Raw genomic sequence first — 15,667 nt, forward strand, 5'->3', positions numbered from 1 at the left:
TTCCCTTTAGTTATTTTCTTTTCCTTGGGTGCTGATTCCAAGTCTTCTGTTCCGCCCAGAGGGGGCCCTTGGTATTCCCCCGCACCCTGGGATGCAGGGTGATCAAGATGATGGCAGTAACCTCCCGTTGAGCCCTGATGTGTGGTCGGAGCTGAGTGCAGGGGAAGCCAGACACACAGAGCGCATGTTGGTGGGAGCATGCCACCAGGATTGCTTGGCCCTGGGTTTGGAAGTTCAACTGAAAGAGGCCTCTAGACTGGGCACACCCTCCAGGCCAGGCACAGCGGCAGGCGGCCCTGGGAGCTCTCATGTTTCCCACTCCGGGTCTGGCCAGGAACAGGCAGACCTGGGTGGCTTGCCTGCTGCCCCATCTCTGCCTCAGCCTGAGCCCAGAAGCCGGTGAGCACGGAGGAGCTTGGGAGTGGGGGCAGCGCCCAGCGACTCCTCGCTGGTACGTCTGAGCTTGCTGGCCCTGCTCCGTTTTCAGCGCTTGTTCGTGGAGTGCCTGTCAGAGGCGGGTCCTAGCTCCACCTGCCCAGTGGGATTAGAGCCTCTGGTTTGGGGGCTGGCAAGGTGGCTTGGCAGGGAGGAGCGCTGGCCGTGCGTGCACGGGGGCCTGAGTGTGATTCCCTGCACCCGCGTAAAAAGCTGCGCGTGACTGTGCATGCCTGTGCATGCTAGCACCGAAGAGGACAGAAACCCGAAGATCATTTGGACTTCTTTGATAGCTAATCAAACTGAAAAAGAGCAAGCTCCAGGAAGCCAGGAGGGTTAGGGAAATAAGATAGAAGAGAGCTAGGGGAGACCCATGTCTTTCTCTGGCTTTGACATGTGTGTACATGCGATACATGAATTTGTGCACCCCACATACACACACACGCACGCACGCACACACACACACGCACACTTGTGCCTCTTGTGATAGTTAACTTTTGCCCATAACCAGTGTAAATAAGCTTTTTCTAAAAAATATTTTTATTTATTTGAGAGAGGGAAAGAGAGAGAATGGGCTTACCAGGGCCTCCAGCCACTGCAAACGAACTCCAGACGCATGTGCCACTTTGTGCATCTGGCTAACGTGGGTCCTGGGGAATCAAACGAAGGTCCTTTGGCTTTGCAGGCAAGTGCCTTAACTGCTAAGCCATTTTTCCAGCCCCAACAATCTTTTTTTTTTTTTTTAAAGATTTATTTATTTGTTTATTTATTAGAGACAGAGAGAAAGGGAGAGAGAGAGGGATATAGAAAGAGAGAGAGAGAGAGAGAAAGGGTGCACCAGGGCCTCCAGCCACTGCAAATGAACTCCAGACACATGCGCCACCATGTGCATCTGGCTCACGTGGGACCTGGAGAATTGAACCTGGGTCCTTAGGCTTCTCAGTCATGCGCCTTAACTGCTCAGCCATTTCTCCAGCCCTAAATAAGTATTTGGTGGTGATTGCTTCTTTATACTATACTCCTTCCAAATGTAGAGGGATTTGATTTGAAAGGGGCCTTAATTGCCATGAATCTAAATAACATCACGGAATAGTCAAAACACAGCGGCTTAAGAGCATATCAATTATAGACAGCAAACAGGGATGCTGTACTCACTTGACCTTTCTGAGACCAGAGTTACTATCAGGACGACACATTTGCCATCGGCTCTGCTACGGCAGATATCACGGCACTCAGTCCAGTAGTGGGGCAGACACAGCTCGGGCCCTGCGTGGGTCGTGTGCTGTGATGGACGAGACTGAGAGAGAGGAGATATGAGCATCAGTCAGGAGATGAGCCAGGAAGGGACACATTGTGCTCCCTAAAGCCTCTTTCCACCACTCCTGTATTTCCTTTCTGAAAACGGCATCTTTCACCCCTGCCCCTCCTGTTGTCTGAGAAGCACTTTCTCTGTTAGGCCTGAATGGCACAGCGTCTCCAGTCTCCTCCTCCCTGCAGCTTTGACGTGGTCGATGTCTTTCTGAAACACAATTCAGTGAGGTGTAGAAGGGGAATCGGGCTGGCTTTGGATGCGTGGAGGCCTGCGAGGTAGACGGTCTAGCAGGCCATGGGGGTGGGGAGAGGGCACACAAGGACCACTGCCTGGCCTGAGGGACTGACAGCGGGGACAGACCAGAGAGACCTTTTGGAGTTAAAACATGCTGATGAAGAGACAAGGAGAGGACTGGACAGATGATGGATCAGTGGTTAAAGTACTTTCCTGTAAGCCTAATGTCCTGAGTTTGATTCCCCAGGACCCACATAAGCCAGATGTATAAAGTGGCACATGTGTCTGGAGTTTGTTTGCAGTGGCTGGAGGCCCTGGTGTGCCCATTCTCTCTTTCTCTCTGTATGTATCTCTCTGCTTGCAAACAAATAAAATATTTTTTAAATATTTATTTATTTATCTGAGAGAGGGAGGGAGGGAGAGAGAGAGAGCATGCCAGGGCTTCCAGCCACTGAAAATGAACTCCAGATGCTTGTACCACCTTGTGCATCTGGCTTACGTGGATCCTGGGGAATTGAACCCAGAACATTAGGCTTATAGGTCCTTTGGCTTTGCAGGCAAGTGCCTTAACTGCTAAGTCCTCTCTGCAGCCCAAGATATATTTTTTGTTCAAAAAAGATAGACACGAAAAGGGCAGGAACCAGAGGAGCAGAAACCTTGACTCTGAGATGTCCAGAGCATGCCATTGTCCGTGGTGACGTGTGTTACCATGGGACTGAGCATAAGCAGAGAGCCCAGCATGGAGGTGGGAGTCTGCAACTCTTTTGTGTACCTAAGAACTGGTGTGAAGATAGACAGAAACACACGAACCCAAAGACACAGTTTCTCTACTTTTGAGGGACAGAAGAACAGAGGAGCCAGCCCAAGAGTCTGTGAGGATACGAAACATAAGATTGGGCCAAGGGAAGGGGTACTGGGGAGCAGTGAAGGGACAGTTATCAAAAATAATTAAGACATCTACAGTTTCCAAAACAGCAGAGAAAATTTGGGATGTTAAGTCTTCAGAACCTAACAGTGAAATGTCTTCTATGTTAGGAGAGGGTGTGGTTAAAAAAAAAAAAAGACGCTGTTTACAGAAAAAAGAAATACAGAACTTAATAGAGCTAGGACTTTCTGATACCATACTGTTCGTAGCACATGAGGTCTGAATGGGTAGAGATGTGATCAGGAGAAGCAGACGATGAGAGCCCTGTGCTTAACCCACGCATCTGAAAATTGAGCCGTAGAGAGGAGACAGCATGCACTGAGCTGAGATTTTAGGATGACCAAATACCAGTCCAGTGTGGAGCTGGGAGAGGGGACACCGCTGTTGTGGACACTTGCAGGAAAAAGCAGTGTGGTCCTATAGCCCTCCTGTGCTCTGTGCTCTCTGACAGGGCAGAGACCTTGGTTTTCGTTTAGTTGAATCAGAAAATAAAGGCCAGTGTCTTGTTCGAGACTCATGCTGGTTCTTCTCAAGCATCTGGATCTTACAGCCCCAGGCTGGCTTTTCCAGTACAGTAACAGTAGGCTTGTACTTGAGGTGTGTTTTCTGTCTTTCAAAAAATAATAATAAATAATCTATTTTCTTTTGGTTCTTGAAACATTTTGAAAGTATTTCCTTCTCATCTTTCTCCACTGCAGTGCATCCATCGAGATTTAGCAGCCAGAAATGTGTTGGTAACAGAAAACAACGTGATGAAAATAGCAGACTTCGGACTGGCCAGGGATATCAACAATATAGACTATTACAAAAAGACCACGAATGTAAGTCTGTGGCGTATCGTAGCTGGATGTGGGTTGGGGTCGGGGCACCGAGATGCAGGTTCCGGGGACTCATTTCTGTACTTCATCCTGGTTTTGGCTTAACTCTGTGTAAGCACAGTTGGGCTGAGATGGGTTTAATCAACGTGGAGCACTCTTGTACATAGAGTCATCTATAGCCCCTAGGGTTTTGTCTGGCTCTTTTCAAGACCCTTCTTAGCAAAGTCAAGGGCCTAGAAGTTTACTGGGTTCAGTGTTGACCTCCACATTGGTCATGTGTGTGTGCTGGGGAGGCCGAGAGCAGTGAACTCTGAGGACGTGGCCCTTTATCACGGACCTAGGTGTGTTCTTGGGCATTTGGGCAGTGCTGGTTGGAGTTTATTTCTTAGTGGTGGGCTGATGAAATCCATTAGAAAGTCAACTTTTCTGAGCTAGCTATAATTTTTAAACTTTTTTCTTAATTTACTGTTGGACAGTTTCATCTATTTATATAATTATTTTCATCACCTTCACCCCTTATTACATTCTTATCTCTTCCCACTGCTGCTAAATTCCTTCTTCCCTGATAGCGCCTTTCAGGCCTTCCTGTCTTTTAATGCGTGCAGACCGTGTGTGACCCATTGAGTTAAGTCAGGGTGGCTTGCATGAGCGTGGGTCGGGGGTTATTTAATGGAGCATGGGTAAAATGCCCGTGGGGACACCACTAAAGGACAGGATTTCTCCTCTCCCCAGCAACCATTAACTGCCCAAGCTCCTTTAGGAGTTGGGGGTGGGGCTTGTGAGTCCCTCCCCGAAAAGTCTTGTTTTAACCTGTGCGTTTGCGCCTCTCCTTCGTGTTTGCAGGGCCGACTTCCTGTGAAGTGGATGGCTCCCGAAGCCCTTTTTGATAGAGTCTACACCCATCAGAGTGACGTGTAAGTGACTCCCTTCTCTCTGATTTCTCCACGGGGTTGAGTCCTGGGAATGTCACATGCTCTTGGGTGGCTCCCGTGTTCCTCACACTCATAGGAGACACAGGTGTCAGTCAGGGTGCGCAGACAAGATAAGCCCATGGGGGATTGGAACCTGGCTCTTGGTCATTAATATGCCTGCATTCAGGTAGTGGGGCCACCCGCTTCCTGCCATAAAGGAAGCACGCTCCGAAGGTCATAGGTGACACATATGTATCTACAAAACTCTGCCTCATTTGCCAAGCTGGTGGTACACTCTTCACTCCCTTAAAGAGATACTCCTAGCCGGGCTTGGGGGCGCACGCCTTGAATCCCAGAACTTGGGAGGCAGAGGTATGAGGATTGCCATGAGTTTGAGGCCACCCTGAGACTCCATAGTGAATTCCAGGTCAGCCTGAGCTAGAGTGAGACCCTACCTTGAAATCCCCCCCCCCCCAAAAAAGAAAATACTCCTAGTTGGATGCTGCCGTGAAATAAGCCTAAGATTGCAGTGTGAGGCAAGAGGATCACAGGGTCAAGGCCAACCAAAGATATGCAGCTACATACTGATTTCTTTGAATTAATTAATTTCTTTGTGAGAGGGAAAGAGGGAGGCACATACGGATTGCGGGGAGAGAATGGGCACGCTAGGGCCTCCAGCCACTGCAAACAAACTCCAGATGCGTGTGCATCTGGCTTTTGTGGGTCCTGGGGAATGGAACCGAGGTCCATTGGCTTTGCAGACATGCTCCTTAACTGCTAAGCCATCTCTCCAGCCCGAGCTACTGTCTTTAAATAGAAGAAAAATGAAAATAAAAACTCCCAAACTCCTGCATATTTAGGTACAGGTCCTTCTCCTGACTCAGGCTCATCATAGAGTGATGCTTCTCTCATGGTTATGACCAAATAACAAGAAAAGAAGTAGCTGGAGGAAGGAAGGGTTCCCATTGGCTTGCGCTTCAAGAACAGATGCAGTCAATCTGGGTTGGGGAGAACTATGGAGGCAGGAGCGGGAGGCAGCCAGAGTCTGCAAACAGGAAGTGAGGCCAGGCTGTCAAACCTCACGCTCCACCTGAAGGTTCCAGAACCTTCCCGAACAGTGTCGTCACCTGGGACCAAGTATTCAAAAACACAGTCCTACAGGGGCCCGGTTCATATTCAAATAACAACATAGGGTCACCTCAGGATCTCTACTGTGCCTATTTGCTGTAGGGGTTATTATTATTATTACTATTATTACTATTATTATTAATTTTTCGAGGTAGGGTCCCACTCTAGCCCAAGCCGACTTTGGCACTCACTCTGTAGTCCCAGGCTGTCTTCTAACTCACTGCACCCCTCCTTCCTACCTCAGCCTCCTGAGTGCTTGGATTAAAGGAGCACGTCGCCCCACTCGGCCTTTTTTTTTTTTAAAGAAAGGTCTTCTGATAGCTTTTGATAGCATTCTAGAAATATAGTCAAAATTACATAATATTTTTGTGATGACACACAGAATGCTGTTAGAGCCAGGCTCCAGCTGATATTGTAGATTTGGAAATTCAGTTGGAAGATGTTGTCATTGGGTAAAAGGTACTATTTTTGCAAGTTCCTGTGGGTCTATTAATTATTCCAAAGGGAATTTTTTTTTTTTTTTTTAACAGCAGCAACAACCAAAAAAAAACGGATGCATGTTTTTTAGTAGCGTGAGCAGGAGGATTTCTGGGGCAGACGCTGATTTTGCTCCAGCCTGCTTGGTCCTATCCATGGTCTTGGAAGGAAAAGGCACCATTTTCATTTGTTCGGTGAACAAGCTGAGGCCCCAGGCTGTGCCTGTATTAGGCTCCTGTTTTTGCCCAAAAGAAAATCTGGGTACAATTTTGATGACGAAGCTGACCTCTAGAGTGAGTTCCCAGGGCTGGAGGGATGGCTTAGTGTTTAAGGCACTTGCCTGCAAAACCAAAGGACCCAGGTTCAATTCCCCAGGACCCATGTAAGCCAGATACACAAGGGGGTGCACACATCTGGAGTTTGTTTGCAACAGCTAGAGGACCTGGCACACCCATTCTCTCTCTCTCTCTCTTTCTCTCTCCTTTCCCTGCCTATTGCTGTCTCTCAAATAAAGAAAGATAAATAAAATATATATTAAAAAACACTTTTAAGCTTGGTGTCGTGGTGCACACCTTTAATCCCAACACTTGGGAGGCAGAGATAGGAGGATCGCAATGAGTTCAAGGCCACCCTGAGACTACATAGTGAATTCCAGGAATTTCAGGTCAGCCTGGGCTAGAGTGAGACTCTACCTCAAAAAAAAAAAATAAATAAAAAAAGCCCCACTTTTAGAGTGAGTTCTCATAGGGTTACCTGGAACTCTTTGCCTGATCATCCCAGAGGCCAAGTCCTCTGAACTAGACTTAACAGTGTTTCTCTGAACGGTGAAGTGTCGTGACACCCCAGAGGTGTTTTCACTTTCTTTCTGCTATGTGAGCCTTGTCTGGGGCATGGCATTCTCTCATGCTTCCATCCTGCCCCGTGTTGGCTCCCTTCACCGTTATACTGAGTCACAAGATCTTTGGCCTGTGAGGTCTGCCCCAGCCACCTGTGGTAGGTGCCCTTACAGAGTCGTCTCTGTGGCCTTGTCTGTCAGCTGTACATGCCAGTGTCAGGCACACAGGGACACGGGTATCTAAATGGCAGCATAAAGAGCTTGAGGTCAAGGGGTTCGGCGCCTCACCTCACCAGCACTGTGTGTAAGACAAACTTTAAGAGCGATGGTCTGTGTCTTTTTTGTCTGCCGATGGAAAATTCCATCTGAGTGTCTTCATCTCATCGTTTAGGGAGGTCAGGGCAGGGCATGGGGCATGGATTGCAAGAGGGCTCGTTTATCTACGCACTGAAGAAGTGAGTGGGTGTTTATTTTTTTTCAACTAGCAGGTTTAGGTTTCTACAGCGTGGGTGCATTAGTAATGCTTTGCTTGCTTGCTTCTTTGCAGCTGGTCCTTTGGGGTGTTAATGTGGGAGATCTTCACATTAGGAGGCTCGCCCTACCCAGGGATTCCCGTGGAGGAACTTTTTAAGCTGCTCAAGGAAGGACACAGGATGGACAAACCGGCCAACTGCACCAATGAGCTGTAAGGGCTGTCGCCTCCCCTGCTGGCCAGGCAGCGGGCTGGCCACGTCTGACTTATCTCGGTTTCCCAAGGCCTCCGTTTTCTAAACACGCTCGAAGAAGAATTGCTGAAGCTGGCTGAGAATTGAGATACACAGCTACCCCGACAACCACAGCTTGTCCAAAAGAACGGGTGTGGGGGGGGTGGGGTGAGCTTGAAGTCACAGAGTGTCTGGCTGCCAGGGAAAGGTAGAGCCCACCAGGGATTCCTCCTGGGCTACCATGCTGTGCCCCAGAGTGACAGAAATGCATAGAGATCGGCACCAAGCTAGGATGTCATAGGGCCACACTTGCAGAGGGTACAGGGCTGTTCATAGCCCCAGCATGGCGAGTGGAGGAGGAGGGCCTCCAAGATCACCTCTGGCCATTGACAGCTGTCATTATAGCCAGCTGTGGTGAGTCATCTCTATACTTCTGGCACTCGGATCCTGAGGCAGTAGTAGGATGGCCACATGAGCTTGAGGCTAGCCTGGGCTACAGAGTGAGACTGTGTGTGTGTGCGTGCATATAGATAGATAGAATGAATTGCCATTGCCAATCAAATGTATTCCCTCAGGGTGGATGGTCTTGTGTCTGGTTACCCATATTTTGCCCAGTTTGTAGGGCAGAGAACAAAAAGTCTGCCATGGTATCATCATTAGGGTTATCATGTCTGACTGTAAAGTTGGTTTTCAGAAAAGCCAACGTCACTTGGTAAGTGGAGCTATGTTTGTTAGTGATGTGTGCCTTGTGCAATGGCACCAGTGCTTTGAAAGGGAGGCTCCCCCCGCCCCCCACCGCCACTGTGGACTAAGAAAGTAATTGTCCCAGAGACTGCAGCCTATTGTGTAAGTCTCTGCGCGGGGATTTGATATCAGTAATCCCGTGAGTGCTCCTGGTGCATGCACAGTGGAGGTCTGATGAATGGTCACATTTTATAGCATATTACATAAAGGCATTGATTGTGCTGCTCGCTTCTAACGCAGAGGGTCTGTCGAAACTCATAATCAAGATAAGGCTGGGAAGCTTTGGCCCATCCGAGAGTTAGTCAGGAAGTTTGGGTGAAGCTCTCTGGTGACTTGTATAAACCTCACCTTAACGTTGCGGTTTATAAACTCTGCTTCTCGAAACTGAGGAACCTTTGTCAGCAGGCTCTTTAAGACAAAACCCCAAATGTGACCAGGGCAGGAGGAGTGTTTGAGGTTAGAAGAGACCCATTGCAAACATATGTCTCTCCTCTTTTGTCCTCAAGGTGCCTGCTGAGTGTGATGCTCTTGTGTGTGTCAGAAGATAGTAGGGGGAAGAAAAAACAACCCACAGAGATCTTTATTTTGTTTTAATTCCTGGATATTGCTGCCTTCCTAAAGCATCCTAGGTGCAGGGATGTTTTGTAATGGATGTGTTCATTTAGTACTATTTCATTATTTAGGACACATCTCCCTGTTGTCCGTTTAAACTGGCCGTGGCTATGCAACGAGTGCTCAACGAGGTTAATTCACTGGGGACATCCTTTCTTCCAGGTATATGATGATGAGAGACTGCTGGCATGCGGTGCCCTCACAGAGACCCACGTTCAAGCAGCTGGTGGAGGATTTGGATCGGATTCTAACTCTGACAGCCAACGAGGTAAAAGCCTCCTTCCAGAAGCCTGGGGACCTTGCCTGGCTTAGGAGACCAGCTGAAGTTTTTATATACAGGAGGCTCCCCTGTTGGAGTCTGGGGTAGAGTTTATCATTCCCCCCACCCTTCCCACGACAGGGGTCAGAGCTAAACCGTATGCTTCTTTCCAGACCTGACTTTTTTTTTTTTTTAAAGGATTACATTTTTGCAAATTCTGAGTTCTATGACCAGAAGCTGAGGTCTTCCTGAACAGCCCTCCTCATGGCTGACAGATAGTGTGGCCCAGGCTGTGGGTGGAGGAGGGCAGGGAAGGGTGGGGGAGCGTTGGGCTGCAGCATTTCCGTGTGTGGAAAGGAGCTGGGATGTGCATTATGTGCCCTGGTAGATAATGGGAGAGCTGCTGGTGCCCTGAGGGCTGATGATCTTGATAGAAGGCACTGAGGTCCTGTAATTCCAACTTGTGTGTCTGGCAAAGCCTGTGGCTTGCATCTTTCTGTGAGCAGGCGAGTGTGCCTGTAGGGTCACACACACACACACACACACACCTTCTAGTAATGAGTGACTTGCAGAATTTTTCAGTGACAACTGGTACCTATAATTACAATATTATTTTCTATAAAATTTGATGAATACCAACCAAAGAAAGATTAATTCTGTGAATGCCCAAATTCAGACATGTCTTGGCTTTAAGGTTGAAAGCTGATAAACTGGTGAAGTCCCCGTACTAGAGATTGTTAGTAGATATTGGGATATTCACTGAGGATGATATTTCTTGACACAGGAAAATAAAAAGATACACACAGCTGTCTTTGCGACGACAAAACAGTTAAAAACCTCCCAAATGTTTCAGAAGGAAAAGAATACACTTAATTTCAGATTTAGAAAGTAGTTTGAGTGATTAAAAAAACGTCAAAGGTAGTGATATAGGTCTTCCCAACTTTATCTTGTGTGTCTGACTGTGGATGTCTTAGATAAAGGGAGCTTGCTTTAAATGAACACAGCTGACCTTCAGACGTTGAAAGAAAAGGAATAGTTCAAGGGGAGAAAAAAAGGCAACTTTCTTCTTCTGCCAAAATTGTTGTTTCTAGCATAAGTTCCTTTAACCCTAGGCTTGGAATCCAATGATATTCTATTTTTCCCCCTATCAGATCTGAAAGTTATGGCTTCATTTAAAAGCTGGGGTGGGGAGGAAAACTGGGAAAAAAACCCACCAGTGTTCTCTGTTAATGAGTACTTGTCTGTGTTCAGTGTTACATATTTATATATTTACAGTATCCGTTCATGCTGAAATGTATATATAGCATCCTAAAATAAGAAAGCAGAAGGCCATATTGTCTAACAGATATAAAAATCGAAGGTTCTTTCCTTCTGAAAATCATTACCATATGCCTGAGAAAAATGGTTCCATTTAGGACAAAATTTCATTTTTATCATTGTAAGCAAAAAAAAAAAAAAAAAAAAAATTGTCTTTTGATGTGGCAGGCGTGTTTGTTTCTGGGGTGTGCGGCTAATGCTGGTGTTGTTGGAACCGACACGTCCCCCTCCTGGGATGGGGACCCTGTCGCTTGCCAACCCTGGTGATGAATTATAGTGGGTTTTGTCTTAAATCCGCACAGTCGCCAACATTCCAAGGGCTCTTTCCTGATAACGCTGAGGTGGTTGATGCTGTGGTCTGTGATTCTGCCCCTCTCAGCAAAACTTCCACGGAAGAGCTGCTGGCTTCTGCGTAGGCAAGCAGAGCCACCCCTCGGAGCCAGCGCAGTAGAGGCAGTAAGACCGAGAAGTCCCCATTCCGAGTCTTTCCAAAATTTCAAACCAGAGTCAGCCAGCGCTTTCTGTAAATGGCCAGAGAGTAAACATTCTCAGCTTCCAGGGCCATATGGTCGCTGTCGAAACTCTGCCGCCATAGCATGAAAACAGCCCCAGACTGTGTGTAAATAAATGAGTGTCTGTGCGTCGCTAAAGCTTTATGGACCCTGAAATTGGGAATTTTTTACAGTTTTACATGAATATCATGTCATTTGGATGCCGTAAGATAGGACTCTTATTTTGATTTTTCCCCATGCATTTACAAATGTTAAAGTATTCTTTAGAACAAGAGGCCCCCATCTCTCCCTGAGGAGTTATTGACAGTTAATGGTTGCTGTGGGAGGGAGAGAATTTTTCAGTAGTGTAGCCACTGGCGAGTTGCATGTGCTGGGGTAAATAACCCTGGACCCATGCTCATGCAGACAACCCTGATTAAACTCAGGGGGTCACATATACACACAAGAAAAAAAAATAGCATCAAAGTAGAAGGACTAGATGGGAAGGAAATGGGGAGAAGGGAAGGGACGAGAAGGTAATGGGAGGGAGCTTATGATCAAAATGTACTATATGTATGTATAAAAATTGTCAGTTATAAGAAAAGGGGGCCAAGTGTGCCAACACTCACCTTTGATCCCAGCACTTGGGAGGCTGAGGCAGGGGGATCCCTGTGAGTTTGAGGCCACCTTGAGACTACACAGGGAATTCCAGGTCAGCCTGTGCTAGAGTGAGACTCTACCTTAAAAAATTAAAAGAAAAAAAAAAAGCTACAAAAATAAATGCAAGTAATAAAAAAGAGCCTTAGGTCATGGACCCTACAAAAAACAGGCAACTGCGTCCCTACATGAAGGAGGTATAATTCTGGGTGACCCAGTGGTAGCGACATCAGTGGATGCATTAGGGAACAAAGACACTTTCTGAATTTCAAGCTTTCAGAACTCCAAACTTCTAGATCCCTGAGTGTTCCCGTAATATCCTGCTACAGATTTAACATACATGAGTGCATCCAAGCCTTTTTCAAACCTGTTTACATTTTTTAACCCAGAGAGCTAGAGAGTAATGAATTACGTCTGTTAAATTATGTACCGAGTACAGTATCCCCCTTAAATTATCCACAAGACGTCATTAGAATGTAATTCAGAAAATAAGTGTTCATGGTCTGGCTAAAGGGGGCCTGCTGTGTGTTTCTGCTTGCTGGGACTTGAGCCATGAGTGCCAGTGAGAAGGTGATTAGTTCCCTGTGGGTACAGAGATACCTGTTGCCTACAGGTCAACATGGCTTTATCATTTTCCTCTTGCCAGGGGCTTATTAATGAGGGGCTGTAAGTGAAATGTTAGGGGCTGCCTAAAGTAAATGAAGTTGGGGTCTTCGGGTCAGGGTGGGCTGGGCCTCTGTACCTTGCAGGGGTGCCCCAGGCCTGTCCCACCTGTGATATTGACATATCAGGAGTGTGTGTTTGAAGTAAAACGTCTCTCTTCCCTTCTTTCAGGAATACTTGGACCTCTCTCAGCCTCTCGAACCATATTCACCTTGTTATCCTGATCCAAGATGAAATAAAACGTCTCTCTTCCCTTCTTTCAGGAATACTTGGACCTCTCTCAGCCTCTCGAACAGTATTCACCTAGTTACCCAGACACAAGGAGTTCTTGCTCTTCAGGAGATGACTCTGTGTTCTCTCCGGACCCCATGCCTTACGAACCCTGCCTGCCTCAGTACCCTCATATAAACGGCAGTGTTAAAACATGAGCGAAAAGTGTCTTCCTGTCCCCAAACAGGACAGTGCCTGGAATCTACCTACACTGAACAGGGAGGCCATGCCTCCTCTGCGAGCTTGTCGCCGTCACGTGTATATATGGATTCAGAGGAGTAAATAATTGGAAACAGACGTGGCACACATGTAAAGATTTATGCAGATGAAAATGTGTCACCTTCGCCAGGAAAAGAATGTTTTGGGAGCAGCGACAGCCACGAGCCGCCATTTCACCCACTGACCCACCGTGGGTACAGGCGGTGCCCCAGTTGGACTCAAGGCAGACGTGGTCTGCCTTCCTTGTTAATTTTGTAATAATTGGAGAAAATATATGTCAGCACACACTTACAGAGCACAAATGCAGTATATAGGTGCTGGATGTATGTAAATATATTCAAATTATGTATAAATATATATTATATATTTACAAGGAATTATTTTTTGTATTGATTTTAAATGGATGTCCCGATGCACCTAGAAAAATTGGTCTCTCTCTCTCTCTGTCTTTAAATAGATACTTGCTAAATGCTGTTCTTAGACAGAATTTCTTAATTTTCACCAAGCAGAGGTGAAAATACTTTTGCTTTCAGGGAAAATGGTTATAACATTAATTTATTAATGAATTGGTAATATACAAAAACGATTAATCATTTTATAGTTTTTTTTTTTTTTTGGTAATTTAAGTGGCATTTCTATGCAGGCAGCACAGCGGACTAGTTAATCTATTGCTTGGACTTAACTAGTTACCAGATCCTCTGAGAAGAGAATTATTTACAGTATATGACTAACTTGGGGGAAAAGTGTTTAATCTGTGTTTAAACTCTGCTGTCAAACGACCGCTGTATCCACCTAGATGGCCACATCGCAAGAGCCCGCTCCCAGGAAGGTGTGCTTTGGCGGTCAGCTCTGCCATCCAATCTGTCCCGCCCTTAACCAGGCTTCCCAAGACGAATGTTCCCAGCAGCCTCGTTCCACGATGCCTTAGTTCCCTCTCTGAGGACAGACCGCAGTTGGCACAACCGCAGGATGGCTTCTCCCCGGCAGCTGGCCTCTGCCCCGAGTTGCGCGTCCGTCAGATGAGCTTGGATTCTCCTCAGTGGATTTTGACCACGGCTTCTGGGTTCTTTGTCCTCGGCAAGCCCTTTGGGGAAGGTTCATGCCATCCTAGAAAACCCAAACCCAGCATTCTTCTGCTGAGAGTTTGGGGGAAATTTCCATCACCTGAGGGGCTGCCTATTTCTGACAAGACCACCCCGTAGATCTGGTCCAGCAGCTGCCCCAGGCAGAATGTCACCGTATTGTTGGCTCCGTGTTCAGGCATCGTGTTTTGCTTTGGAAGCACCCGCTCACCTTGCTAATAGCCATGCAACATGAATGCAGATGACACTGATTTTATGTGCTATTACAGAATTGGAGAAAGTATTTAATAAAACCTGTTAATTTTTATACTGACAATAAAATGTTTCTACAGATATTAATGTTAACAAGACAAAATAAATGTCACGCAGCTTATTTTTTTAATACCTGTGTCTTACCAAATGGTTTCCTGTGAGGGGAGGTGCCGAGGGAATGCTTGGTGGCGTGGGTGGATAGCCACGGGGGAGATGTCGAGGTGACTTGCCAGAGGTGTTGGCTGGGACAGGTTGATCCAAGGGAAAAATCAGAAGTCGGTTCAAGGAGCTGGGGAGATGGCTTAGTGGGTAAAAGTTCCTCCTGACCTGAGTTTGGGTCCCCAGAAACCCACTGTCATTCCAATGCATGCCTGTGTTGAAACAGGAGGCCGAGACAAATCCTCAAAACCTCATGGGCCAGCAGCCTGGCCCACGACACCGGGATGAACAAGAGGAGACTGGCTCAACCAAGGCGGAAGGCTACCTTTGAGAAGGAGGCTCTCTTCTGACCTCCAAAGGGGCTCCTGTACTCTCTCACACAAATTTAAAATCTTTTTTATAAGCTGGGTATGATGGCACACGCGTTTAATCCCAGCACTCCGGGAGGCAGAGGTAGGGTGACTGCTGTGAGTTCAAGATCAGCCTGAGATTACATAGTGAATTCCAGGTCTGCCTGGGATAGAGTTGAGATCCTACCTTGGGGGGAAAAAAACAAAGTTTTTTCAGCCAAGCATGGCAGTGCATCCCTTTAACCACAGCACTCTGGGAGGCAAAGGTAGGATCGCTGTGAGTTCGAGGCCACCCTGAGACTACATAGTGAATTCCAGGTCAGCCTGGGCTAGAGCGAGACCCTACCTCAAAAACCCCCAAAATAAAAAGTTTTTTTCAAGTCCTGGCTGGGTTACTTAATGCCTCAGGGAAGGGAGACATTGCTCCTTCTTGAATCCTTACTAGTCCCCAGAGGAACAAAGAGGAACATCATGGGAGAGAGTTTGAAGGAGGCTTTAGGGTGGGAAGGTAGTAAAGAGATGTTCAGGATATGTGGCTCCCAGAGACCTGAAGCCTTTGGGGCTGCTTACCCTGAATGGCATGGAGGTAGAGTCCACCGACGTTTTCAAAAGGAAACATGGACTACTTGTGAAACACGTTCCCTCCATAGCACCAAGAATCCAGGGGGAGCAGTGGAGTTGGCCTGTCTGTTAGCTCGTGCGGGTCCATGACCTGTAAGCTTCCACGGTATCTGCTGGGCGGCCTCTTCTGCACCAAGACCAAGGTGGAAATGGGCTGAGCTTCTCCTGAACTTCAGCTTTACTTGGAGAGCC

The 15,667-nt window shown here is 47.1% G+C and overlaps 1 protein-coding gene across 11 annotated transcripts in view; it reads left to right on the forward strand.

Annotated features, from left to right (window-relative positions):
• Fgfr2 (fibroblast growth factor receptor 2) overlaps nucleotides 1-14,475 on the forward strand; it is a 125,091-nt gene extending 110,616 nt beyond the window's left edge. For 10 of the 11 annotated variants that reach the window (XM_045145066.1, XM_004659282.2, XM_045145111.1 and 7 more), the window contains 5 exons: nucleotides 3,605-3,727; nucleotides 4,568-4,638; nucleotides 7,623-7,760; nucleotides 9,298-9,403; nucleotides 12,786-14,475. In XM_045145066.1, coding sequence (XP_045001001.1) covers nucleotides 3,605-3,727; nucleotides 4,568-4,638; nucleotides 7,623-7,760; nucleotides 9,298-9,403; nucleotides 12,786-12,950 — 603 coding nt within the window. In that variant the 3' untranslated portion in view covers nucleotides 12,951-14,475. Of the gene's footprint in view, nucleotides 1-3,604; nucleotides 3,728-4,567; nucleotides 4,639-7,622; nucleotides 7,761-9,297; nucleotides 9,404-12,693 lie in introns of all 11 variants that reach the window. The other variant, XM_045145108.1, reaches the window with a different exon arrangement.
• The last annotated feature ends 1,192 nt before the right edge of the window (nucleotides 14,476-15,667 follow it).

Source organism: Jaculus jaculus, chromosome 1 (genome assembly GCF_020740685.1).
Source record: "Jaculus jaculus isolate mJacJac1 chromosome 1, mJacJac1.mat.Y.cur, whole genome shotgun sequence".
Taxonomy (NCBI): domain Eukaryota; kingdom Metazoa; phylum Chordata; class Mammalia; order Rodentia; family Dipodidae; genus Jaculus; species Jaculus jaculus.